Source organism: Bos indicus x Bos taurus, chromosome 22 (assembly GCF_003369695.1).
Source record: "Bos indicus x Bos taurus breed Angus x Brahman F1 hybrid chromosome 22, Bos_hybrid_MaternalHap_v2.0, whole genome shotgun sequence".
Classification (NCBI taxonomy): Eukaryota; Metazoa; Chordata; class Mammalia; order Artiodactyla; family Bovidae; genus Bos; species Bos indicus x Bos taurus.
In genome coordinates this window covers 46474027-46501455 of record NC_040097.1, presented here as the reverse complement: position 1 = coordinate 46501455, position 27429 = coordinate 46474027, and the positions used below count along the sequence as shown (strand labels likewise).

Sequence of the window (27429 nt, the reverse complement as noted above, 5' to 3'; positions counted from 1 at the left end):
CCCAGGGACTGCAGCATGCCAGGCTTCCCTGTCCATCACCGACTCCCGGAGTTCACTCAGACTCATGTCCATCGAGTCAGTGATGCCATTACAAATCAACAAGGACAGAGAAGAACAACATAAAATGTAACACACAAAAAAAACAAGCATTCAACAGAACCCTTTCAGACTAATACACAAATATGAGTGATAAGGCACAAAATAAAATCATTTCAATTCACGTCTGCAAAAAAATAAAACTTCATGGAAAAGAGTCAGTCCACCCTATCTTGGCTTACTCTTAAGCTAATTTACTTCTAGGTTAGAAATTTAGTTACTCAATAAATCTTTACTGGCTGCCTGTCAAGGCAAAGCACTGTGCTAAGTGGGAAGGGGGAGAGAAACACATCAAAGACATGATCCAACTGCCAGAGAGCTGACACTCTGGTTGGAAAGATACGACAAACATCTGTTAAACAGCAGAAAAAACATGAAATATTTATATTAGGATGAAAAACTGGCAGGACATAATTACAGACTTCAGAGAAATGTTTCTAAGAAACTAGAGAATCAATAAGGACTTTAGGTTTGATGCGGTCAGGATTTACGGAAGAGCTGGAAGGTGGGCTGAGGTCTTGAACAGAAGACCATATGGTTTTCTCAAGCAAAATGAAGACTACACGTAGCAGTTGGATCCATGAGTTTGGGTTAGCTGGGGGACTTCATTGTGACACTTTTAATTTAAAAATTCAACCCTCATTTCTATATCTAACGTTTCCAAAAACTCCCTAGGGAGCATTTTTAAAACTTTTGCTGGTAGTATTCTCGCCAAAAAATGCATAACATCATTTGTAATCATGAGAAATGCTTAGGCAAACCCAAACGGAGGGACATTCTACAAAATACCTACCCAGTACTGTACTCTTCAAAGTATCAAGATCATAAGTGAAGTCGCTCGGTCGTATCCAACTCTTTGAGGCCCCATGGACTGTAGCCCACCAGGCTCCTCCATCTATGGAATTTTCCAGGCAAGAGGACTGGAGTGGGTTGCTATTTCCTCCTCCAGGGGATCTTCCTGACCCAGGGATCAAACCCAGATTTCCCACACTACAGGCACGCTTTACCGTCTGAGCGACCGGAGAAGCCCAAGCTCATAAGAGACAAGGAAACAGTAAGAAATTACCACAAGACCATGGAGTACAAGGACCAATTGGAGGCAAAAGATCCCAACTGCAACATGGGATCCTGGCACAGAAAAGGGACACCGGTGGCCCAAGTGATAAAATTCGAGTAAGTTCAGCGGTTACTCGCACTGTACCAATGCCAGTCCCCTAGCTCTACTAACCATGCCGTGGTCCTGTACAATATTAACACTCAGAGAAGCTGCACACAAGCTCCCCGTCTCTCGCCATCACCTGCCCTGCAATCCTGACCACCTATGAGAGCTATGGTCTCTCTGTGATTAGCCCCTCACCCCAGCCGAGGAGCGCTGCTCATTGACATGTGCCTTCACCACACACCATCAGGGAGCGTGTCTGCAATCATTCATCTAAGTAAGTATGGGCACGTGGCAGGAAAGAAAGAAAAGCAGACAACCACAAGAATCGGGGGAGAAGATAAGACTGGGGAATGAAAACGTCACCCAGATTCCAGCCCCAGGGTGTCTTTGGGGTCTTTCCGCACCTTCGGATTGTCAATGATTGGGGTGATGACGAGATCTGAGTCTGTGTAGATAAGCTCTCTCATCCGGGACTCCAGATCCTGCTGACTCATGTGGCCACTTGCAATCTGGAACAGTAACAAGAATTAGACAGTTTCTGTGACTGCATGTGCTCAGTCGCTTCAGCCGTGTCTGACTCTTTGCAACCCTTGCACTGTAGCCTGCCAGGTTCCTCTGTCCATGGGATTTCCCAGACAAGAAAACTGGAGTGGGTTGCTGTTTCCTCCTCTCCAAGCAATCTTCCCAACCCAAGGATTGAACCCTCCTCTCTTGCATCTCCTGCACTGGCAAGCAGATTCTTTCCCACTAGTGCCACCTGGGAAGCCCGTGTTTTAAGAGGCGGAGTCAGTAACATGCTAAATAGACTCCACTGAAAAAGGTCACTTGTATTGATGGACCTCCACTGCTCTTCAAAACACTTCCACAGACAGTCTCATCTGATCTTCACAAAAACCCTATATCTACTGCATTATTATTCCTGTTTTTACAGGTGAAAAAAACAAAGCTCAGAGCAAGTAGCTGACTTGCTTGTGTTCACCACAAAGGTTGGTTAGGACTACGAAACAGATCTTCGATAGTCTGATGTGCTCAACTATGAAGAGGCAATTATCTATGAAGAACTATGAAGATGTTACAATTATCAGCACGTTTTTTATCTTTCATTCACCAAAAATTAATCTATTTCTGCCTTACCAAATAGTCAATATAAAGCTTAAATTACAGTATAAAAAAATTCCAGGCTGAAGTAGGTATTAAACGCCTATATCTTTATAAATCCTAAAGTGGAATTGATACATAATGAAAACAAATAACTAGATGTTCCCCTTCAGTTATTCGAGATGCTTCTTTGTGCTCTTCTTAAATTCAATTTTTATTCCTAGTGCTGTTGCCTTAAGTATTTCACATCAGAAAAAAAAAAAAAATTGGATTTATGCATCAAGAATGTCCACTGAAACTCTGACCAACAAACTGATAACCAGAAAATCAAATCAGTAAAGTGAAAAATATATAGAAAAATAAACAATTCAAAACTAAGGTAAAGGACAGAATAATTAGCTAATAAAGTTCCTGGAAACCACAACCACTTTGCAACTTAGAAGACAGAATATTAGAGACTCATGAAGAATTAGGAGGAACTTTTGTAGAAAATGTTTAAAAAAAAATTTAAGAACACAGACTTTCAAAACAGAAAAACTCAAAAGAAAAGCCAAGATGAAGTCAACTGAAAAACTTTTAAAATAATCTAAGAATTAGTAAAGTAGACCAATTAGAAAACTATATATGTAAAAATTAATTTCATACATATACAGTGAACGTATGCACAAAAACAGGTTATAAAAATACCATATATCAATGACAGTAGCAAAAAATAAACTCAAATAAAATGCTCAGGAATAAATTAATCAAAAGGTGCAATCAGGTCTACTTATTACATGAAAAAAACTTATATAAAATTATGTCCCTTTGTTTAAAAATGAACATACATGTATAGAACCAAAAGTAGTTATAGCAAAATGTAATCAGTGGTTACTCTGCTGCTGCTGCTGCTAAGTCGCTTCAGTCGTGTCCGACTCTGTGTGACCCCATGGACTGAAGCCCACCAGGCTTCTCTGTCCATGGGATTCTCCAGGCAAGAACACTGGAGTGGGTTGCCATTTCCTCCTCCAAGTGGTTACTCTAGGTGGTAATTAAATAACAAGCAGTTTTTTATTCTCTTTGTCCTCTTCTACATTTTTCAAGTTTGCTAAAATTTTTGTAATTGAATAAAAAGCATCAGGTATCATTTAAAGAATTATAAAATCTAAGCTCCCTTATAGTAATTCTATAATTAGTGCTTGACTATTCTCAATAAGAAGATTACATACACTCCTCTACAATAAACATCTGGCAAGAGAAATTCAACATTTATCCCATTTCAGAATGCATCTTTTTACTTTTACACTGATTCCATATCTCACATTTAACAAAACATGTATTAGCACAGGAAGATTTTATTATAACCTTTTACCATTTCATTTCAATGCAAAATTGAGTTTCACATAGTTCAAATGCATTTCCCATTACATAAAAATTACAGTAAGAATTAAAAGCAATTATATCTACCAAGCAAAAAGTACAATAAAAGATAACATGGAAAAATATTTAATTCAAAATATTTCTGCATTCAAAACAACTATGATTGAAATAAACTAAAGAAGCCCTAAATAGGTAGAAAGAGATCCCATATCCGTGGAAGCAAACTTTATACTGCTAACATGGCAATACTCCCCAAATTGACCTAGATATTCAACATAATTGTTCTCACAATCCCAGATGGCTTCTTTTCTTTTCAAAACCTGGTGAACTGATCCTAAAATTCCAATGGAAATTTAAGAGACCCAGAATAGACCAAGAAAAAAAAAAAAACCTTGAAAAAGAACAAAGTCAAGAATCATACTTCCTAATTTCAAAACTTACTAAAAAGTCACAGCACCCAAGACCCGGTGCTACTAGCGTGAGGAAAGAATCAGTCAGTGGAATAGAACTGAGAGTCCAGAAACAAACCTTTGATTTAAGTTAATATTCAACAGGGCTTCCCTGATAGGTCAGCTGGGAAAAAATCCTCCTGCAATGCAGGAGACTCCGGTTCAATTCCTGGGTCAGGAAGGTCCCCTGGAGAAGGGATAGGTTACCCACTCCAGTATTCTTGGGCTTTCCTGTTAGCTCAGCTGGTAAAGAATCTGCCTGCAATTCACAAGATCCTGGTTCTATTTCTGGGTTAGGAAGTTCCCCTGGAGAAGGGAATGGCTACCCACTCCAGTATTCTTGCCTGGAGACTTCCATGGACAGAAGAACAGGGTGGGCTGCAATCCATGGGGTTGGAAAGAGTCAGATACGACTGAGTGACTAAGCACAATATTCAACAAGAATTCCAAGACATTTAAATGGGGAAGGAAAAGCCTTCTAAACAAATGGTGCTGAGGCAACTGGATGTCACATGTAAACCAAAGAACTTGGATGGACCTCCTTACCTCATGCCATATACAAAAACTAACTCAAAATGGATTGCAGATTGACACAGACATAAACCTTCACGACCTGAGAGCTGGCAACTGTTTCTTAGTTATGACACCAAGGGTACAGGCAACAACAAACACAAAAAAGATAGTCTGGTCTACTGCAAAATTAAAAACATTTGTGGTTCAAAGGACACCATCAAGAAAGGGAAAGAACAATTCACAGAATGGAAGAAAACGTTTATGATCACATATCTAAAACATATAAAGAATTCCTACAACTCAATAATGGGCAAAAGGATTACATAAACATTCTTCCAAAGAAAACATAAATTTCCAATCAGCACTTAAACAGATGCTCACTATTATTAGCCAACGAAGAAATGAAATCAAAACTACAGTGAGATCTAATTTGACACCCACTAGAGTGGCTATCGGAGAAGGCAAGGGCACCCCACTCCAGTACTCTTGCCTGGAAAATCCCATGGATGGAGGAGCTTGGTGGGCTGCAGTCCACGGGGTCCAGAAGAGTCAGACACGACTGAGCGCCTTCACTTTCACTTTTCACTTTCATGCACTGGAGAAGGAAATGGCAACCCACTCCAGTGTTCTTGCCTGAAGAATCCCAGGGACGGGGGAGCCTGGTGGGCTGCCGTCTACGGGGTCTCGCAGGGTCGGACACGACTGAAGCGACGCAGCAGCAGCAGAGTGGCTATAGACTAGGAGCTGACTGTGGCTCACATCATGAACTCCTTATTGCCAAACTCAGATTGAAATTGAAGAAAGTAGGGAAAACCACTAGACCATTCAGGTATGACCTAAATCAAATCCCTTATGATTATACAGTGGAAGTGAGAAATAGATTTAAGGGACTAGATCTGATAGATAGAGTGCCTGATGAACTATGGAATGAAGTTCGTGACACTGTACAGGAGACAGGGATCAAGACCATCCCCATGGAAAAGAAATGCAAAAAAGCAAAATGGCTGTCTGGGGAGGCCTTTCAAATAGCTGTGAAAAGAAGAGAAGCGAAAAGCAAAGGAGCAAAGGAAAGATATAAGCATCTGAATGCAGAGTTCCAAAGAATAGCAAGAAGAGATAAGAAAGCCTTCTTCAGCGATCAATGCAAAGAAATAGAGGAAAACAACAGAATGGGAAAGACTAGAGATCTCTTCAAGAAAATCAGAGACACCAAGGGAACATTTCACGCAAAGATGGGCTCGATAAAGGACAGAAATGGTATGGACCTAACAGAAGCAGAAGATATTAAGAAGAGATGGCAAGAATACACAGAAGAACTGTACAAAAAAGATCTTCACGACCCAGATAATCACGATGGTGTGATCACTGACCTAGAGCCAGACATCCTGGAATGTGAAGTCAAGTGGGCCTTAGAAAGCATCACTATGAACAAAGCTAGTGGAGGTGATGGAATTTCAGTTGAGCTATTCCAAATCCTGAAAGATGATGCTGTGAAAGTGCTGCACTCAATATGCCAGCAAATTTGGAAAACTCAGCAGTGGCCACAGGACTGGAAAAGGTCAGTTTTCATTCCAATCCCAAAGAAAGGCAATGCCAAAGAATGCTCAAATTACCGCACAATTGCACTCATCTCACATGCTAGTAAAGTAATGCTCAAAATTCTCCACGCCAGGCTTCAGCAATATGTGAACCGTGAACTTCCTGATGTTCAAGCTGGTTTTAGAAAAGGCAGAGAAACCAGAGATCAAATCGCCAACAGCCACTGGATCAACGAAAAAGCAAGAGAGTTCCAGAAAAGCATCTATTTCTGCTTTATTGACTATGCCAATGCCTTTGACTCTGTGGATCACAATAAACTGTGGAAAATTCTGAAAGAGATGGGAATACCAGACCACCTGACCTGCCTCTTGAGAAATCTGTATGCAAGTCAGGAAGCAACAGTTAGAACTGGACATGGAACAACAGACTTGTTCCAAATAGGAAAAAGAGTACGTCAAGGCTGTATATTGTTACCCTGCTTATTTAACTTCTATGCAGAGTACATCACGAGAAACGCTGGACTGGAAGAAACACAAGCTGGAATCAAGATTGCCCGGAGAAATATCAATAAATATGCAGATGACACCACCCTTATGGCAGAAAGTGAAAAGGAACTCAAAAGCCTCTTGATGAAAGTGAAAGAGGAGAGTGAAAAAGTTGGCTTAAAGCTCAACATTCAGAAAACGAAGATCATGGCATCCGGTCCCATCACCTCATGGCAAATAGATGGGGAAACAATGGAAACAGTGAGGGACTTTATTTTGGAGGGCTCCAAAATCACTGCAAATGGTGACTGCAGCCATGAAATTAAAAGATGCTTACTCCTTGGAAGGAAAGTTATGACCAACCTAGACAGCATATTCAAAAGCAGAGACATTACTTTGCCAACAAAGGTCCATCTAGTCAAGGCTATGGTTTTTCCAGTGGTCTTGTATGGATGTGAGAGTTGGACTGTGAAGAAAGCTGAGTGCCGAAGAATTGATGCTTTTGAACTGTAGTGTTGGAGAAGACTCTTGAGAGTCCCTTGGACTGCAAGGAGATCCAGCCAGTCCATTCTGAAGGAGATCAGCCCTGGGATTTCTTTGGAAGGAATGATGCTAAAGCTGCAACTCCAGTACTTGGGCCACCTCATGTGAAGAGTTGACTCACTGGAAAAGACTCTGATGCTGGGAGGGATTGGGGGCAGGAGGAGAAGGGGACAACAGAGGAAGAGATGGCTGGATGGCATCACCGTCTGGATGGACGTGAGTTTGAGTGAACTCTGGGAGTTGGTGATGGACAGGGAGGCCTGGCGTGCTGCGATTCATGGGGTCGCAAAGAGTCAGACACGACTGAGCGACTGAACTGAACTGAGAGTGGCTATAATAACAGAGACACAACTGTAGCACTGTTTACAATAGCCAAAAGGTTGAAGCAACCCAAGTGTCTATCGAAAGATGAGTGAATAAATTGGTACAAACACACAATGGAATATTTCTCTGCCTGAAAAAGGAATGAAATTCTGATACATGCTAGAAGATACATGGACCAGGAAGACATTATGCTAAATGAAAGAGTCCAGACACTAAATATTGTGTGATTCACTTATGTAAGTTTACTAGGCAAATTCACAGAAGCAGAAAGTATAAGAGTTATTGTCAGGGTCTGGGGGAATATGGGGAATGCGTAGTACTGACGGTTACAAAACAATGTGACTGTATCAACACTACACGCCACTGAACTCACACTATAAAATGGTTAAAATGGTCAATTTTATGTAATGTATATTTTACCACAATTTTAAAATCTACTGACTGGCAGGCAGTAACAAGTTTTGGTAAGTATGGGAAAACTGGAACCCTCACACACTGGTGCTGAGAATGTAAAATGGTGCAGCTGCTTTGGAAAACGATTCGGCAGTTCTTCAAGGTTAAAAAGAGTTACCATATGATGTAGCATAGAATACGTACCCACACAGAAATGTACACAACCGTTCATAGCAGCATCACTCACAAGAGCCAAAAGAAAACCACCCAAATGTCCACAGACTGATGAATGGAAACATAAAATGTGGTATACGCAACAGAATATTATCAGGCAATAACAAGGAATGCAGTATTGATACATGCTGCAACTTGGATGAATCTTAAAAAACATTACATTAAGTAAAAAAAGACAGTCACAAAGGATCCCATATTGTATGATCCATTTAAAGGCATATTTATAAAGACAGAAAGCAGATTAGTGGTTGCCTACAGCAAAATGTTAGAGAAACTGGAAGAAAACAGGAGTGACTGCTAATGGGTACACAGGGCTTCTCTGTGGGATGATGAGATTAACTGTGGTGATGACTGCATAACTCTGTGAGTATGCTAAAAGCCTCTGAATTATACACTTTAAATGGGTGAATTGCATGGTGTGTCAATTACATCTCAATAAAGCTGCTATCAAGAAAACACCTATGAAGCACCTCTCTCTTAAGAATACTTACTAGAAAAACCAGTGATAATCAAGGAAGATGACTTAATTGTAAATCTTGCAATTACAAACATAGTTCACAGATTAACTTGCAATTATTCTTGTGAGTCTGTTATCTTGCATATGAAAAAAAATTAAAAATTCTATCTTTGCTTACTTTGGTCAAGGGAGAAGTCTTCTGTGGTGAACTCTGAGTCACAGCATCACCAGGACTTAATGCCACTGCAGTGCTGGTTCTTGGAGTAGGACGAGAACTGAAAAATGCACACCAGTTAACATTACTCAAGGGGCTTCCCAGGAAGCACTAGCAGTAAAGAGTCCGCCTGCCAATGCAGGAGACACAAGAGACCCTGGTTCGATCCCTGGGTTGGGAAGATCCTCTGGAGTAGGAAATGGCAACCTGCTCTAGTATTCTTGCCTGGGAAATCCCAAGGACAGAGGAGCCTGGTGGGCTATAGTTCATGGGGACACAAAGAGCTGGACACAGCTGATCAACTGGGCAGGGCATGGCACGCTATATACAGTATTTTGTTTTAACTAGAAGCTTAAAAAATATTATTTTTTTAATGTGTGCTAATCTAGGCAGGATTTACATTAATAAAATAGCTCAGATATTCTACTGCTAAGTCACTTCAGTCATGTCCGACTCTGTGTGACCCCATGGATGGCAGCCCACCAGGCTCCACCGTCCCCGGGATTCTCCAGGCAAGAACACTGGAGTGGGTTGTCATTTCCTTCTCCAATGCATGAAAGTGAGAAGTGAAAGTGAAGTCGCTCAGTCGTGTCCGACTCTTCGCGACCCCATGGACTGTAGCCTACCAGGTTCCTCTGCCCATGGCATTTTCCAGGCAAGAGTACTGGAGTGGGGTGCCATTGCCTTCTCCAAGATATTCTACAAAGCATGGAAAACGTTTATAACTTTATTTCATAAAATGTTTGAACTGGTAAATTACTTTGGTACCTACTTAAGCAACAAGTTATAAACCTCATCTGTTTTTAATGATTTCTCCCACCCGTATCAATGGATGCCATACTCTGGGGGCCACTCCACTACGTCCAGGTCTCTGAGTTTGAGTTTTTGGCATTTTAAGAAATTCTTCCATTTAAATCATTATGGTCTTTTGGTGATGAATTCCTTCAAATTTCCAAATACCACCTCTCCTCCACTTACCTGCCTTTGTATTCATTCATTAAACAAGTACTTACTTAGGTCACAAAATTTACCAGAGACTGTACAAATTTTTTTTTAACTGAACTTAAAATGCCTAAGATGTACAGACAAATTTAACATCCTTTATATTTAAATATGGGTAAAACAAATCAGAAAATTTTAGTTTATTATTATAACTCCTATGTCATGAAATTAAACTATGAGGCTGAACCTATAAATAAACTATAACACTTAATATTTACATTTTATCAAAATTTTAAATACACTGGCCTAATCACTTTAAATACCATTCTGATTTTATTATTTCAATGATTGCAAATATTGTTTAAGCCTCCCTCCCAGATAAAACTACATTTAAAGAAAAACACAACCTGTTTTTTCCTATAAGTCTTTATCCAAATAAAGGAGCCAGATTTCTGAAATTTTAAATTCAATTTTACTTGTAGTAGAAGTACAAAATAAAGAAGTTTTAACCCTTATAAATAGAAAAGATAAGGTGGCTTGGTTAGAAATTTTAAAAATACAAAGGGAAGTCTACATTCCACTGGCCAGCACCGAACAGTAACTTACTAGGAGAGCAAAATGGGAATGTGGTGTTTATCCCTGGCCTTTACTTCTGTGCAACATGGTTCGCCACCAGGACAAGACACTTTAAGAAGATTTAGCTTTCATCCCCCAAAGACTCCTTACCACTCTGTTATTCTACATACCTGAGAAGAAACATGGACTCATTCAATTGACCCCCAAGGGTACTCTTAGGCCGCAAGTCAGATGGATTTTCTGTGGCAGGAAGGTAAAACAATATCCATAAGTGAACAAAAATATGAGCAGGGCATGATGTAGACAGAGATGTGAAGAGACAGATAACACAGATTAGGGACTGTCAGAAACAGTGTTCGGAGCAGCAGGACCATGGTCAAACGCAAGCTCACCCAGCCTGAAGGAGTGACTGAGTCGCTGCCCACTTTTCTCCCCCTTTGCTTGTCCACCTTGAGGGCTCTTCAGAAGTTCCGTGGCATCTTGGGACCCAGAATATTCCATGTTTCTGCTGTTTAACAAGAGAAACTCAACTCAATCAAGCTTACTACTGAGCTTTCTGTAGTTTTCTGTGTTGAACAAGAGGCTGGCAAAGATACTTAAGTTGCACAGGACATTTGGCCAAACTATGGAATTAGAAAGGTAGTATTTTTCATTGAGTAACTGAAATGAGCTCTCACTGTGTGCGAGGCACTGTACTAAGACGCCTATAAAATTTATCACTGAAAAATAAATAGCAGCGGGCCAACAGGAGAAGTAAACCAGCACTCGAAGCATCAGTGAGCCAGCAATGAGCTTCCCTTTCATTTTTGCCCTTCCAGTGTCACCAGCCCTGGGCTCAAAGGAGCTCCACAAGAAATCCTCTATTTCTGTTCCAAGGAACAGGAAAGGGAAACCCTAAGGGTCAGAGCAGGGGAAATACCCTAGTTTTTTGTTTGGTTTTTGGTTTTTCTTATTCCCTTTTGTCCTGCCCCAGCCTCCAGGTAATCTTGCAGCACACACTTCTGGCCCACGCCTAAAATCCTGTGGGAGAAACATCCTCTTTTCTAAACAGAGAGCTATGATCCCAAGAAGGTGAGGCAAATCTCTCTGTTCTCTTACTTTTCCTCTCTCATCATCCTCCTGTCACTTGGTCCCAAAGACATCCATCAAGACATAAAAGCATACACCATGAGGAAGTGTGGCTCACAGTGGGAAGGCAAGGTTGAAAACAAATTTACGTAAGAGTCCATAAAGAGACTCTAAAGGAGAGAAACCACATGATCCTATCTATTGATACAAAAAGGCATTTGACGTTTATTAATAACATTCGTTTCCAACTGAAAAAGGGAAGTTACAAAACCCTCCAGCTCATCGTGTGTACGTGTGTGTGTGCACACACACTCGCACATGTGAGCATGCTCTGTTGTACCCAACTCTTGAGACCCTGAGGTCTGTAGCCCACCAGGCTCCCCTGTCCATGGGGATTCTCCAGCCAAGAATACTGGAGTGGGTTGCCATTTTCCTTCTCCAAGGGATCTTCCTGATCCAGAGATTGAACCCATGGCTCTTGCATCTCCTGCACTGGCAGGCAGGTTCTTTACCACTAGCACCATCAGGGAAGCCCATTGTACTTAATGCAGGAAGGCTGAATGCATCCTAAAATCAGAAACCAGGCAATAGTGTTCATTGTCATCACCCCTCATACACTGAGTTCAGTTGCTCAGTCGTGCCCCACTCCTTCATTACCTCATTCATTACCATGCTAAAAAAAAAGTCCTTGCAAGGCCAGTAAGAAAGAAAAGGCATACAGATCAGAAGGAAGATGGCATACTAAGGTGCAAGGTGGCCGAGGACTTGCTGACACTGATAGACAAGGACCCACGCCCAGTTTCTGTACTCTTCATAGAGCCTGAAGTGTGGAAACAGCTGAGCTCAGTGGGTCGCAGAAACCAAAGTTTGAGAGAGACCTTATATAGAATTCAGATTTCTCTATCCAGTACACTGAATTGACAAGATTAAAATTAAGAATCAAACAACCATTATCACTGAATGAAGTGGAGAGAGGAGGAGTCGATTATCTGGACTTTGGCTCATCTACTTTTCACCTTGTTCTTTTCAAAACACCATCACTTTTGTAAGTGTCCCAGGCTAAGAAGACTTAATAATAAAATGAAGTATATTAGTCAGGATGAGCTAGGTTATGCTGTGCTAATATGATCCAAAAATACTAGTGACTTAGACTCTCCTAGCTTTATGTCTCACTCGTGCACACAGCCACCACAGGCAGGCAGGAATGCTGTGCTCATCGTGGTCACTAAAGACCCAGCCTGAAGGCAACTCCATCTGGACATTTTCTTCCTGATCACCTCATCGGGAGAAAGAAAGGTAGCAAATCACACCCTGGCTCTTTGAGTTTCTACACAGAAATAACACATCACTTCTGCTCACATTTCATCAGCCACAGCAAGTCACAGGACTGCACCTAATTTCAAAGAGGGAAATGAGATCCTACCATGTGCTGACAAGGCGGGAGTCCAGGTGAACAGGACTAATGACCACAGGACTAAAACCCTGCCTGGAGAATAAACAACTGAACAGAGAATGAGCAAAGTCAAGCACACAAAATGTCGTGACTAAACTCTTTAAGCAACCCTTAATTAAACAAATGCCCAATTTTCTATTATGAAAAGCACAGAAATCCACATCACTGAGGCTGCAATCATAGCAATGGGCCAAGTGCTTAATAACCATGCCCCCCACACAAAGATCAGCTTGTACTACCTGACGTTGGAATCCTCAGTGCTTGAGTCCTGATCATTTCTAGCAAAAGCATCCTTCCAAAATGAATGCTGCAGCAGGTCTGCCCAAGTCAGTCTTTATAAAACAGAAATGTTTAAAATCTATTTTAATATGATTTACCATGGAGAATTCCCAGGACATGTCCTAGTTATACATATCAGATCCGTTTCACATATTCCTTTTTATTATCTATTTTTTAAATTCTTTTCTTAACTGGAGGATAACTGCTTTATAATATTGTGATGGCTTCTGCCATATAACAATGTGAATCAGTCATAAGTACACATGTCCCCTCCCTCCTGAAATCCCTTATCCCCTAACCCACCCCTATGGGTTGTCAGAGAGTACAGCACTGAACTCCCTGTGTCATACAGCAGCTTCCCACTAGCTATCTATTTTACACATGGTAACGCACATGTTTCAGCGCTACTCTCTCAATTCATCCACCCTCTCCTTCCCTAGCTGGGTCCAAAGTCTGTTCTCTGTATCTGCATCTCTATTCCTGCCCTGCCAATTTTGTAACTTCACTTTTAGAAGTTCATTCAGAAATAAACAAGCTTATCAACCTCATGACTATACACAGTCACACCTCTGTTTAGGAGTCAAAACATTATTTAATCAGATCACCCACATTAAGATGACTTCAGGCCATATCTGAAAACTAGACTCACTTTCAAAGTATTAAGTTTTACTACTTATCAATTATACCTGAGGTATACTCAGATTCAAAATGATTAACCCTAAAATTCAAAAAAGATAGTAATTTATATCTAATTATTCAAAATTTAGGAAATGAAATTCAAACTATCTTGGTTGAAATTAAAATACAAGTGATAAAGATCTGGCAGCCGCAAGTATATGTCCCTTTTATACAAATGGCTCCTTAAATTCACTAACAATTAAAATTGCCAATAAAATGGAATTTCTTTTTCATCTACCAAAGTAGCAAAAAATGTATAAGATCAACAAAGCCCACTGTATTTAACAATTGGAGGGAAGGAGCTTTCTAAAATTGCTGGAAGTATAAACCTTCCCATGTTCCTGGGATCAGCAAATGTGTCCACATTTTTAATGTTCTTACTAATCTTTGGCCAGCAATCCCATCTTGAGAAACTTATTAAAAGGAGATAACTTCTTAAGTGAACAAAAACAAAGAGAGACAAAAACACATTTACTATAGCAGTCAGTATATACGATATTCTAAATCAAGAAGAACTCTCAAAAAAAAAAGCACTCTGAATACTGTTATCATACATTATTGCATGTACATTCAGCAGCCACTTAAAATGACCAAGTGAAAAAATAAAATGACCAAGCAGATATATAGAGTAAAGAAACTAGGTTGTGGGGTGGTCCCATTTATGCAAAAAGTATTTCATATGGAATATAAATACATAAAAATATACCCTAAATAAGGTCCTAAATTAGCTAAATTAAGCATATTTATATCTTATCCAAAAAAATCTGGGAGATTATCCACCAAAGTAACACTTATCCTAAAAGCATGCTATTGCAAGTACAGCAGTGTCTTACAATTTATTCAAGTATAAACATTTTCTTCTGTATAGTTTCTCTCATATTTAATGCTGATACATTACATGCTATACTAAATTTATTCATTTTACACCCTGAAGTAGAGACCCCAAACATTTGTCGAAAATCTCAAGATAACTAGTGGGAGAACCAGAAACTAGTTTCTCTTGTCTTCAGGCCAGGGAGACCCCCACCTTCATTCCCTACTCCCCTCTGCCCTCCCCTACTCTGTATCGTAAGGATTTCTAACTTTCTGCCATCCCTGCTACACAGAGCATTCACACTGTGCCTGTGATCGTCACTTGACATTCCCAGTATGACAGGAATATCATATTGATAAATCACTTCACATTAAAATAGGGCCCTGACTGGGCAGGGAGGCGCGGCGTGGGCTGCATCACTGAGAGTAAGAATCTGGCCTGAATACCCTGAGCGCTATCTGAGCGAAATAATGTGGGCTAGCAAACCAGACTGTGGGATATCTACCACGCGAAAAGCCAGCCCTAACCTAAGACCGCCAGGCCCGCGCACGGAACAAAGGACTGAACAGAGATAGCCGGCTGCAGATCTTCCCCCTCCGGTGACAGGCAGCCAGAGCCGGAAGGGGGCAATCGCAGCCCCAGAGAGACATTATCTATAAAACTGTAAGCAGGCTTCTTTGCTAACTAAAACTTATTGGGGGTCTGGACGGTCAACATCTGCCTGAGAAGGTGCGCCGGTTTTACACCCAGATAACCGAGTGGCGGGGAGGCGATAAGTCGCAGCATTGGCGCTCGCCAAACACCTCATCACCTGAGCTGCTCGGACCTGGGAAGAGCACAAAACTCAGGCCCAACTGAGTCTGCGCCTCTGAGGACTACCCGAGTGCCTGAACCCGAGCGGCTTGGACCTGGGAGGTGCAGGCAGCCCAGGGCCAGCCTCGGATTGTTCCCGGCGGAACAACCTAGAGTCCGAGTAGTGTGGACAGGGAGGCTACACGCGCCGTGAGCGGGGGCAGACCCAGGGTGGCTGAGGCACTGCGAGCCCACGCCAGTGTTATTTGTTCGCAGCATCCCTCCCTCCCTCCCCACAGCGCGACTGAACAAGTAAGCCTAAAAAAAAAAAAAAAAGTGTCCTCCACCGTGCCCTTTGTGTCAGGGCGGAAACCAGATACTGAAGAGACTAGCAAACAGAAGAAGATATAACAGAGGGAAACGCCTTGGAAGCTACAGGCAATAGATCAAAACCCTGTGGTTACTACGGACTACATAGGAAGGGGCCTATAGATCTTGAGAAATATAAATCTGACCAAGGAACTAGCCAAAAATGAACTGAACCCACAACACCCACAAAAAAAAAAAAAAAGTCCTAGATATATTTTTATTATTTTTACGATCATTCTTTCTTTTTTAATTAAAAAAAAATTTTTTAAGTCCTCTATTGTTCCTTTAATTTTCACTTTTATAACCTATTACTTTGCAAAAAAAAAAAAAGACCCTATTTTTTTCTTCTTCAGCAAACTTCATATATATATATTTTATAATTTTTTGACCTTGTTTTTTTGTTTTTGTTTTTGTTTTTTTCTTCTTTTCTTTAACATTGTATTTCTGAAATTCCAAACTCTACTCTAGATTTTTAATTTTCGCTTTTTGGTATATGTTATCAATTTTGTACCTATAGTTTTTTTTTATATAATTTCTGTGACTTTTTTTTTTTCTTCTTCTCTGTTTCTTTCTCTTCTTTTATATAACATTGTATATCTGAAATTCCAAACTTTACTCTAGATTTTTAATTTATGCTTTTTGGTATTTGATATCAATTTTGTACCTTTATTTTCTTTATAATTTTTGTGACATTGTTCGTATTTGTTTGTTTTCTCTCTTTATTTTTCTTTTTTTTTTTTTTTAACATTGTATTTTTGTAATTCCAAACTCTACTCTAGATTTTTAATTTTTGCTCTCTGGTATTAGTTATCAATTTTGTACCTGTACTTTCTTTATAATTTTCGCGACCTTGTTTGTTTTTGTTTGTTCGTTTTTTTCTCTCTTTCTTTTCCTTCTTCTTTTCTTTAACATCGTATTTTTGAAATTCCAAACTCTACTCTAGATTTTTAATTTTTGCTTTTATGTATTTGTTACCAATTTTGTACCTTTAAGGACCCAATCTTCAGGACCCATTTGTCACTAGGGAGTGAGATTACTGGCTTGACTGCTCTCTCTCCCTTTGGACTCTCCCTTTTCTCCACCAGGTCGCCTGTGTCTCCTCCCTAACCCCTCTCTACTCTACCCAACTCTGTGAATTTCTGTGTGTTCCAGACGGTGGAGAACACTTAGGGAACTGATTACTGGCTGGATCTGTCTCCCTCCTTTTCATTCCCCCCTTTTATCCTTCTGGCCACCTCTGTTACCTTCCTCCTTCTTCTCTTCTCTGTATAACCCCATGAACATCTCTGAGTGGTCCAGTTGTGGAGTGCACATAAGGAAGTGACTACTGGCTAGCCCACTCTCTCCACTATTGATTCACCTCATCTCATTTGGGTCACCTCTAACTCCCTCCTCCCTCTTCTCTTCTCCATGTAACCCTGTGAACCTCTCTGAGTGACCCTCACTGTAGAGAAACTTTTCATCTTTAATGTAGATGTTTTATCAATGGTGCTGTATAGAAGGAGAAGTTTTGAAACTACTGTAAAAATAAGACCGATAACCGGAAGCAGGAGACTTAAGTCCAAACCCTGACTCCAGGGAACTCCTGACTCCAAGGAACATTAATTGACAGGAGCTCATCAAACGCCTCCATACCAACACTGAAACCAAGCACCACACAAGGGCCAATAAGTTCCAGGGCAAGACATACCAAGCAAATTCTCCAGCAACAAAGGAACACAGCCCTGAGCTTCAAGATACAGGCTGCCCAAAGTCACCCCAAAACTATAGACATCTCATAACTCATTACTGGACATTTCATTGCACTCCAGAGAGAAGATATACAGCTCCACCCACCAGAACACCGACACAAGCTTCCCTAACCAGGAAACCTTGACAAGCCACCTGTACAAACCCACACACAGTGAGGAAATGCCACAATAAAGAGAACTCCACAAACTGCCAGAATACAGAAAGGACACCCCAAACTCAGCAATTTAAACAAGATGAAGAGACAGAGGAATACTCAGCAGATAAAGGAACAGGATAAATGCCCACCAAACCAAACAAAAGAGGAAGAGATAGGGAATCTACCTGATAAAGAATTCCGAATAATGATAGTGAAATTGATCCAAAATCTTGAAACTAAAATGGAATCACAGATAAATAGCCTGGAGACAAGGATTGAGAAGATGCAAGAAAGGTTTAACAAGGACCTAGAAGAAATAAAAAAGAGTCAATATATAATGAATAATGCAATAAGTGATATTAAAAACACTCTGGAGGCAACAAATAGTAGGATAACAGAGGCAGAAGACAGGATTAGTGAATTAGAAGATAGAATGGTAGAAATAAATGAATCAGAGAGGATAAAAGAAAAACAAATTAAAAGAAATGAGGACAATCTCAGAGACCTCCAGGACAATATTAAACGCTACAACATTCGAATCATAGGGGTTCCAGAAGAAGAAGACAAAAAGAAAGACCATGAGAAAATACTTGAGGAGATAATAGTGGAAAACTTCCCTAAAATGGGGAAGGAAATAATCACCCAAGTACAAGAAACCCAGAGAGTCCCAAACAGGATAAACCCAAGGAGAAACACTCCAAGACACATATTAATCAAATTAACAAAGATCAAACACAAAGAACAAATATTAAAAGCAGCAAGGGAAAAACAACAAATAACACACAAGGGAATTCCCATAAGGATAACAGCTGATCTTTCAATAGAAACTCTTCAAGCCAGGAGGGAATGGCAAGACATACTTAAAATGATGAAAGAAAATAACCTACAGCCCAGATTATTGTACCCAGCAAGGATCTCATTCAAGTATGAAGGAGAAATCAAAAGCTTTTCAGACAAGCAAAAGCTGAGAGAATTCTGCACCACCAAACCAGCTCTCCAACAAATACTAAAGGATATTCTCTAGACAGGAAACACAAAAACGGTGTATAAACTCGAACCCAAAACAATAAAGTAAATGGCAACGGGATCATACTTATCAGTAATTACCTTAAACGTAAATGGGTTGAATGCCCCAACCAAAAGACAAAGACTGGCTGAATGGATACAAAAACAAGACCCCTACATATGTTGTCTACAAGAGACCCACCTCAAAACAGGGGACACATACAGACTGAAAGTGAAGGGCTGGAAAAAGATTTTCCATGCAAATAGGGACCAAAAGAAAGCAGGAGTAGCAATACTCATATCAGATGAAATAGACTTTAAAACAAAGGCTGTGAAAAGAGACAAAGAAGGTCACTACATAATGATCAAAGGATCAATCCAAGAAGAAGATATAACAATTATAAATATATACGCACCCAACACGGGAGCACCACAGTACCTAAGACAAATGCTAACAAGTATGAAAGGAGAAATTAACAATAACACAATAATAGTGGGAGACTTTAATACCCCACTTACACCTATGGATAGATCAACTAAACAGAAAATTAACAAGGAAACACAAACGTTAAACAATACAATAGACCAGTTAGACCTAATTGATATCTATAGGACATTTCATCCCAAAACAATGAATTTCACCTTTTTCTCAAGCGCACATGGAACCTTCTCCAGGATAGATCACACCCTGGGCCATAAAGCTAGCCTTGGTAAGTTCAAAAAAATAGAAATCATTTCAAGCATTTTTTCTGACCACAATGCAGTAAGATTAGATCTCAATTACAGGAGAAAAACTATTAAAAATTCCAACATATGGAGGCTGAACAACACACTGCTGAATAACCAACAAATCACAGAAGAAATCAAAAAAGAAATCAAAATTTGCATAGAAACGAATGAAAATGAAAACACAACAACCCAAAACCTGTGGGACACGGTAAAAGCAGTCCTAAGGGGAAAGTTCATAGCAATACAGGCACACCTCAAGAAACAAGAAAAAAGTCAAATAAATAACCTAAATCTACACCTAAAGCAACTAGAAAAGGAAGAAATGAAGAACCCCAGGGTTAGTAGAAGGAAAGAAATCTTAAAAATTAGAGCAGAAATAAATGCAAAAGAAACAAAAGAGACCATAGCAAAAATCAACAAAACCAAAAGCTGGTTCTTTGAAAGGATAAATAAAATTGACAAACCATTAGCCAGACTCATCAAGAAACAAAGGGAGAAAAATCAAATCAACAAAATTAGAAACGAAAATGGAGAGATCACAACAGACAACACAGAAATACAAAGAATCATAAGAGACTACTATCAACAATTATATGCCAATAAAATGGACAACGTGGAAGAAATGGACAAATTCTTGGAAAAGTACAACTTTCCAAAACTGGACCAGGAAGAAATAGAAAATCTTAACAGACCCATCACAAGCATGGAAATTGAAACTGTAATCAAAAATCTTCCAGCAAACAAAAGCCCCAGTCCAGACGGCTTCACAGCTGAATTCTACCAAAAATTTAGAGAAGAGCTAACACCTATCCTGCTCAAACTCTTCCAGAAAATTGCAGAGGAAGGTAAACTTCCAAACTCATTCTATGAGGCCACCATCACCCTAATACCAAAACCTGACAAAGATGCCACAAAAAAAGAAAACTACAGGCCAATATCACTGATGAACATAGATGCAAAAATCCTTAACAAAATTCTAGCAATCAGAATCCAACAACACATTAAAAAGATCATACACCATGACCAAGTGGGCTTTATCCCAGGGATGCAAGGATTCTTCAATATCCGCAAATCAATCAATGTAATACACCACATTAACAAATTGAAAAATAAAAACCATATGATTATCTCAATAGATGCAGAGAAAGCCTTTGACAAAATTCAACATCCATTTATGATAAAAACTCTCCAGAAAGCAGGAACAGAAGGAACATACCTCAACATAATAAAAGCTATATATGACAAACCCACAGCAAACATTATCCTCAATGGTGAAAAATTGAAAGCATTTCCTCTCAAGTCAGGAACAAGACAAGGGTGCCCACTTTCACCATTACTATTCAACATAGTTTTGGAAGTTTTGGCCACAGCAATCAGAGCAGAAAAAGAAATAAAAGGAATCCAAATTGGAAAAGAAGAAGTAAAACTCTCACTATTTGCAGATGACATGATCCTCTACATAGAAAACCCTAAAGATTCCACCAGAAAATTACTAGAAATAATCAAGACTATAGTAAAGTTGCAGGATATAAAATCAACACACAGAAATCCCTTGCATTCCTATACACTAATAATGAGAAAACAGAAAGAGATATTAAGGAAACAATTCCATTCACCATTGCAACGGAAAGAATAAAATACTTAGGAATATATCTACCTAAAGAAACTAAAGACCTATATATAGAAAACTATAAAACACTGGTGAAAGAAATCAAAGAGGACACTAATAGATGGAGAAATATACCATGTTCATGGATTGGAAGAATCAATATAGTGAAAATGAGTATACTACCCAAAGCAATTTATAGATTCAACGCAATCCCTATCAAGCTACCAACAGTATTCTTCACAGAGCTAGAACAAATAATTTCACAATTTGTATGGAAATACAAAAAACCTCGAATAGCCAAAGCGATCTTGAGAAAGAAGAATGGAACTGGAGGAATCAACCTACCTGACTTCAGGCTCTACTACAAAGCCACAGTTATCAAGACAGTATGGTACTGGCACAAAGACAGAAATATTGATCAATGGAATAAAATAGAAAGCCCAGAGATAAATCCACGCACATATGGACACCTTATCTTTGACAAAGGAGGCAAGAATATACAATGGATTAAAGACAATCTCTTTAACAAGTGGTGCTGGGAAATCTGGTCAACCACTTGTAAAAGAATGAAACTAGAACACTTTCTAACACCACACACAAAAATAAACTCAAAATGGATTAAAGATCTCAACATAAGACCAGAAACTATAAAACTCCTAGAGGAGAACATAGGCAAAACACTCTCCGACATACATCACAGCAGGATCCTCTATGACCCACCTCCCAGAATATTGGAAATAAAAGCAAAAATAAACAAATGGGACCTAATTAACCTTAAAAGCTTCTGCACATCAAAGGAAACTATTAGCAAGGTGAAAAGACAGCCTTCAGAATGGGAGAAAATAATAGCAAATGAAGCAACTGACAAACAACTCATCTCAAAAATATACAAGCAACTCCTCCAGCTCAACTCCAGAAAAATAAACGACCCAATCAAAAAATGGGCCAAAGAACTAAATAGACATTTCTCCAAAGAAGACATACAGATGGCTAACAAACACATGAAAAGATGCTCAACATCACTCTTTATCAGAGAAATGCAAATCAAAACCACTATGAGGTACCATTTCACACCAGTCAGAATGGCTGCGATCCAAAAGTCTACAAATAATAAATGCTGGAGAGGGTGTGGAGAAAAGGGAACCCTCTTACACTGTTGGTGGGAATGCAAACTAGTACAGCCACTATGGAGAACAGTGTGGAGATTCCTTAAAAAACTGGAAATAGAACTGCCTTATGATCCAGCAATCCCACTGCTGGGCATACACACTGAGGAAACCAGAAGGGAAAGAGACACGTGTACCCCAATGTTCATCGCAGCACTGTTTATAATAGCCAGGACATGGAAGCAACCTAGATGCCCATCAGCAGATGAATGGATAAGAAAGCTGTGGTACATATACACAATGGAGTATTACTCAGCCATTAAAAAGAATACATTTGAATCAGTTCTAATGAGGTGGATGAAACTGGAGCCTATTATACAGAGTGAAGTAAGCCAGAAGGAAAAACATAAATACAGTATACTAACGCATATATATGGAATTTAGAAAGATGGTAACGATAACCCTGTATACGAGACAGCAAAAGAGACACTGATGTATAGAACAGTCTTATGGACTCTGTGGGAGAGGGTGGGAAGATTTGGGAGAATGGCATTGAAACATGTGAAATATCATGTATGAAACGAGATGCCAGTCCAGGTTCAGTGCACGATGCTGGATGCTTGGGGCTGGTGCGCTGGGAAGGCCCAGGGGGATGGTATGGGGAGGTTGGGAGGGAGGAGGGTTCAGGATGGGGAGCATGTGTATATCTGAAATTTAAAAAAAAAAAAAAAAATCAAAAAAAAAAAAAAAAAGTACCTTACCATAAAGTAAAAGACTCAACTTCAACTAAGTTGAATTTAAGAATTTACATACATTAAAATACATCTTTAAGACAGTAAATGGGCAAACCACAGAATGGGAGGAGATATTTTCCAAAGCCAGCAAAGGACTAACATGCAAAATATAATTTAAATAAACAAATTTATAAATTAATAAGAAAAAGAAAACACAATAGAAAAATAGGCAAAAGATTTAATTACACACTTCACAAGAAAGAAAATCCAAAGTGCCAATAATATGAAAGGGATTCAACTATGTTAGCAATCAAAAATGCAAATTAAAACCACAATAAGATATTCTCATACATCCATCAGAATGGAAATGATATTTTACCATTCCATCAGAATGGTGATGATATTTTAAAAGTCTAACAGTCTAGGGTTTTAACAAATATGGAACAAAAAAAAAAATAAAAAAAAAAAAAAGAACTAAATAGACATTTCTCCAAAGAAGACATACAGATGGCTAACAAACACATGAAAAGATGCTCAACATCACTCATTATCAGAGAAATGCAAATCAAAACCACTATGAGGTACCATTTCACACCAGTCAGAATGGCTGCGATCCAAAAGTCTACAAATAATAAATGCTGCAGAGGGTGTGGAGAAAAGGGAACCCTCTTCCACTGTTGGTGGGAATGCAAACTAGTACAGCCACTATGGAGAACAGTGTGGAGATTCCTTAAAAAACTGGAAATAGAACTGCCTTATGATCCAGCAATCCCACTGCTGGGCATACACACTGAGGAAACCAGAAGGGAAAGAGACACGTGTACCCCAATGTTCATCGCAGCACTGTTTATAATAGCCAAGACATGGAAGCAACCTAGATGTCCATCAGCAGATGAATGGATAAGAAAGCTATGGTACATATACACAATGGAGTATTACTCAGCCATTAAAAAGAATACATTTGAATCAGTTCTAATGAGGTGGATGAAACTGGAGCCTATTATACAGAGTGAAGTAAGCCAGAAGGAAAAACATAAATACAGTATACTAACGCATATATATGGAATTTAGAAAGATGGTAACAATAACCCAGTGTACAAGACAGCAAAAGAGACAGTGATGTATAGAACAGTCTTATGGACTCTGTGGGAGAGGGAGAGGGTGGGAAGATTTGGGAGAATGGCAATGAAACATGTAAAATATCGTGTGGGAAACGAGTTGCCAGTCCAGGTTCGATGCACGATGCTGGATGCTTTGGGCTGGTGCACTGGGACGGCCCAGGGGGATGGTATGGGGAGGGAGGAGGGAGGAGGGTTCGGGATGGGGAACACATGTATACCTGTGGCGGATTCATTTTGATATTTGGCAAAACTAATACAATTATGTAAAGTTTAAAAATAAAATAAAATTAGAAAAAAATAAAATAAAATAAAATAGGGCCCTGTTAGTCATTATTACATTAAGTATCTTGACAGCACATCCACAGTGGGGTAGTCTAAGACAGTTTTAGCCTGAAATCCACAATGGAAACAAAAAAGTGTACTCCTTGGATTTGGGGAATTACAAGGAAATCTGTCAACCTATGAGGCAACTACGTGCTACATTAGAAGAAAAACTGACTTTTAAAATGTCTCCTGATTAAATACACCTGCAAACAGCAGCCACTCAATGTAGACTCAGATTTCTTTTTTTCCCCCCCAAAAAAGAGAGATCATTTGAACAGTTCTTTCTAAAATAAGAACAGTACAATTTTAGAAGTACACTAAAGGAAAAAAAAAAGATTCCACTGCTCATTCATGTTAAAATATTACCCATACATACCTTTTCTGAGGGTCTTTTTGAAGCAAACCATCAAGCAGATTAATAAAATCTGAAGAAGCTTTAGGACAAGAAGAATCTAGATACAAAATAATAACCCAGAAAAGAAAGGAAAGTGGTTAAGTAATGAAAACACACCCTGCATCAACATTATAACAGCAGCATTTTAAGCACATCAATTATTTTTAAGAGAACACAGAATACATGAGTAACAATAAAGCCTCCACTTAATGGAGGAAGGGAACAAAAATTTTAAACTTTGTCCCTGGACCACAATAAAACATGTATCTCAAACACTAAGTTCTGACTAACCTCTAAACTTTCTCTTTACAACCCAGTAAGGATCATGAGCTCACACCATTGTCTTCAACTATTAATTATGTTTCATTTTCTGAGGCATTCTTAACTTAACCAGCTTTGCTTGATAATATACTGTGACTACAGTACTTGTAATCCCACTTTATTTCAAAGATTTTTAACAGGAAAAGAATAAACATCACAATATTATGATACTGTCAAATTCCATTCATCTCCAAGTGTTCTGTCTTTTTATACTGGACAGATGTATACCCTGGTCAAATTATCAGTCTATAATTAAAAGAAGTGGCCCAGAAGATGATGGCCAAAGCCATCAAAACAGATGGTGCTATTAGGCACTGTGGGCACAGTCTGAACAAGATCCCTGTGAAATAATCACCCTTGGGCCGCCAGTGGTTTTCTTGACCAGACCTTTGATACCTTCATTTTCAGATTTCTTTACGCTGCATAAACATCTTTAACTTATACAAGAAAACAATACTTAATGAGTGTTTATACAATACTTATGAGTGCTTATACAAGTTAAAAATCAGAAGTCATCATTATAAGAAATAGGAATGACTGATTTGTATGAAAACGGAAGTTAAAAAAAAGAAAGAAAGAAATACTTTTTAAGAAATACAGACCCCTTTCAAAATATCAAGATTTTTTGTTTTTTTTCACCTAGGATGAGTCTTAAAATACTGAAAATATTCTGCATTCCTATTTCTTCCATCAATTATTGAGGATTCTTTTTCTTTTAAAACTCACAACCTTATTTTTCAAATTCAAAATGAATATTCAAAATGAATATAAAGTCACATATGTGGTCTTAAGATCCACATCTTTTGAGGTATGTAGCAAAGTGTTTTATTATGTTAGTACCTTCTTTTTCTTTCCTTAAAATTGTTAATGGTAAACACATTAATTACAATTTGTAAATTTTCAATACTTTTAAAACACTGCAACCAAATCGAGCTTAAACGCTTGAGCTTATCAGAGTAGCATTCTGATTTCTCAAGATACAAGACTGAGAAATGCTTGATTTGTTCCTATTCAAACACTACATGGGACATGAGTACATATTAAGTAAATGGTATAGACATATGAACACACCAAAATGACATAAAAGTTTGAGTTTTAAATCTTTAAACCAGACTTCTTTTGATAGGAGGACAAAATAATTTGTATTTTTAAATGAGGGAACTTAATAGTACTCTGCTTTCCGTTTCAGCATCTTTTTAAAAATGGCAAAGGGAATACTAACATTTCTAAAAATATCAATGTGTGACTATTCAGAAAACACAAATTTGAGGGGTTATGAATCGACAGAAACACTTTGGGATAAAAGTGCACCGTTGGTCCGTGTAGTAAATCGACTACATTTATAATAAAAAAGAAATCCTACCTTTTGGAATAGGTGGCAAAGGATCTTCATAACAAATCTTTTCAATTAGTTCTGAGACACATTCTGAGAAGAATGGAGGCTTTCCTTAAATCAAACGAAAGCTTGCAAAATTAAACAAGTTTGCTACCACCAATAATTCTTAATGAATCTCAACTACAGACAGTTCAAGACTACATAATTTATAGGAAATATATACATATATAGCATAATTAATTACTGAACGCTGGGTATATACCAGGCACACTGTCTATATATTTTTATATTTCTACAATTGAAAATTTATCATCCTAAAAATACAAAATTCACTTATGGATAACCATACTCCAAGAGTTGCATGGGCCACTGGACACATCTGAAAATTCATAGTCAAAGGTACCTTTACAAGATGTTCTACGAATAATCAGTTTTCAACAGTTAGGCATATTTCAACATTCCAACTGATTACCATGAAAAATATCCTTGTCAAAAGTTCCTAAAAACCTGCACGTGCTGAGACAACCAAGCAAGTCAGCAAAAACTAGTATATAGAAAAACTTAGAAAAATCTGCTTTTTCACCTCTTACAGGTAAACTCGTTGCAAACTACATATGTAACCATTATGTATGTGTGTCCAGCTCTGATTTTAAACTGAACCAGAATGTAATCACCTGAAAACATTTCATAGAGCAGGCAGCCCAAGGACCAGAGGTCACTGGTGATGGAGAAGTCGGTACCCCTCACAATTTCTGGAGCTGTATAGATAAGAGATCCTAAAAATAAAGGTGAAAGGACAGTTTTGTTAGACATTCATACTGCTGCCAACACAAATACACCTCGGAAAGACTAGGTGAAGTGAAAAAAGATCGGAGAACATGCACATGAATAGATCTTCATGCATATTTCACATTTTTATATGTTTTCTAATTTTAAGGTCCCACTTGCCAAGAGGGCTTCCCTTGGCTCAGTCAGTAAAGAATTCACCTGCAACACAGGAGACCTGGGTTCCATCCCTGGGTTGG

General features: G+C 38.9%; 1 protein-coding gene across 4 annotated transcripts in view; it reads right to left on the bottom strand.

The window, feature by feature from the left end:
• Nucleotides 1–27429, bottom strand: part of ULK4 (unc-51 like kinase 4) — a 519962-nt gene that overhangs the window by 474650 nt on the left and 17883 nt on the right. For 2 of the 4 annotated variants that reach the window (XM_027522707.1, XM_027522704.1), the window contains exons 6-13: nt 27079–27180; nt 26432–26515; nt 24730–24805; nt 13145–13237; nt 10777–10892; nt 10555–10624; nt 8831–8927; nt 1663–1767 (exon numbers count right to left, since the gene is read on the bottom strand). In XM_027522707.1, the coding sequence (XP_027378508.1) occupies nt 1663–1767; nt 8831–8927; nt 10555–10624; nt 10777–10892; nt 13145–13237; nt 24730–24805; nt 26432–26515; nt 27079–27180 (743 nt within the window). The remainder of the gene's footprint in view (nt 1–1662; nt 1768–8830; nt 8928–10554; nt 10625–10776; nt 10893–13144; nt 13238–24729; nt 24806–26431; nt 26516–27078; nt 27181–27429) is intronic. The other 2 variants (XM_027522705.1, XM_027522708.1) reach the window with 2 other exon arrangements.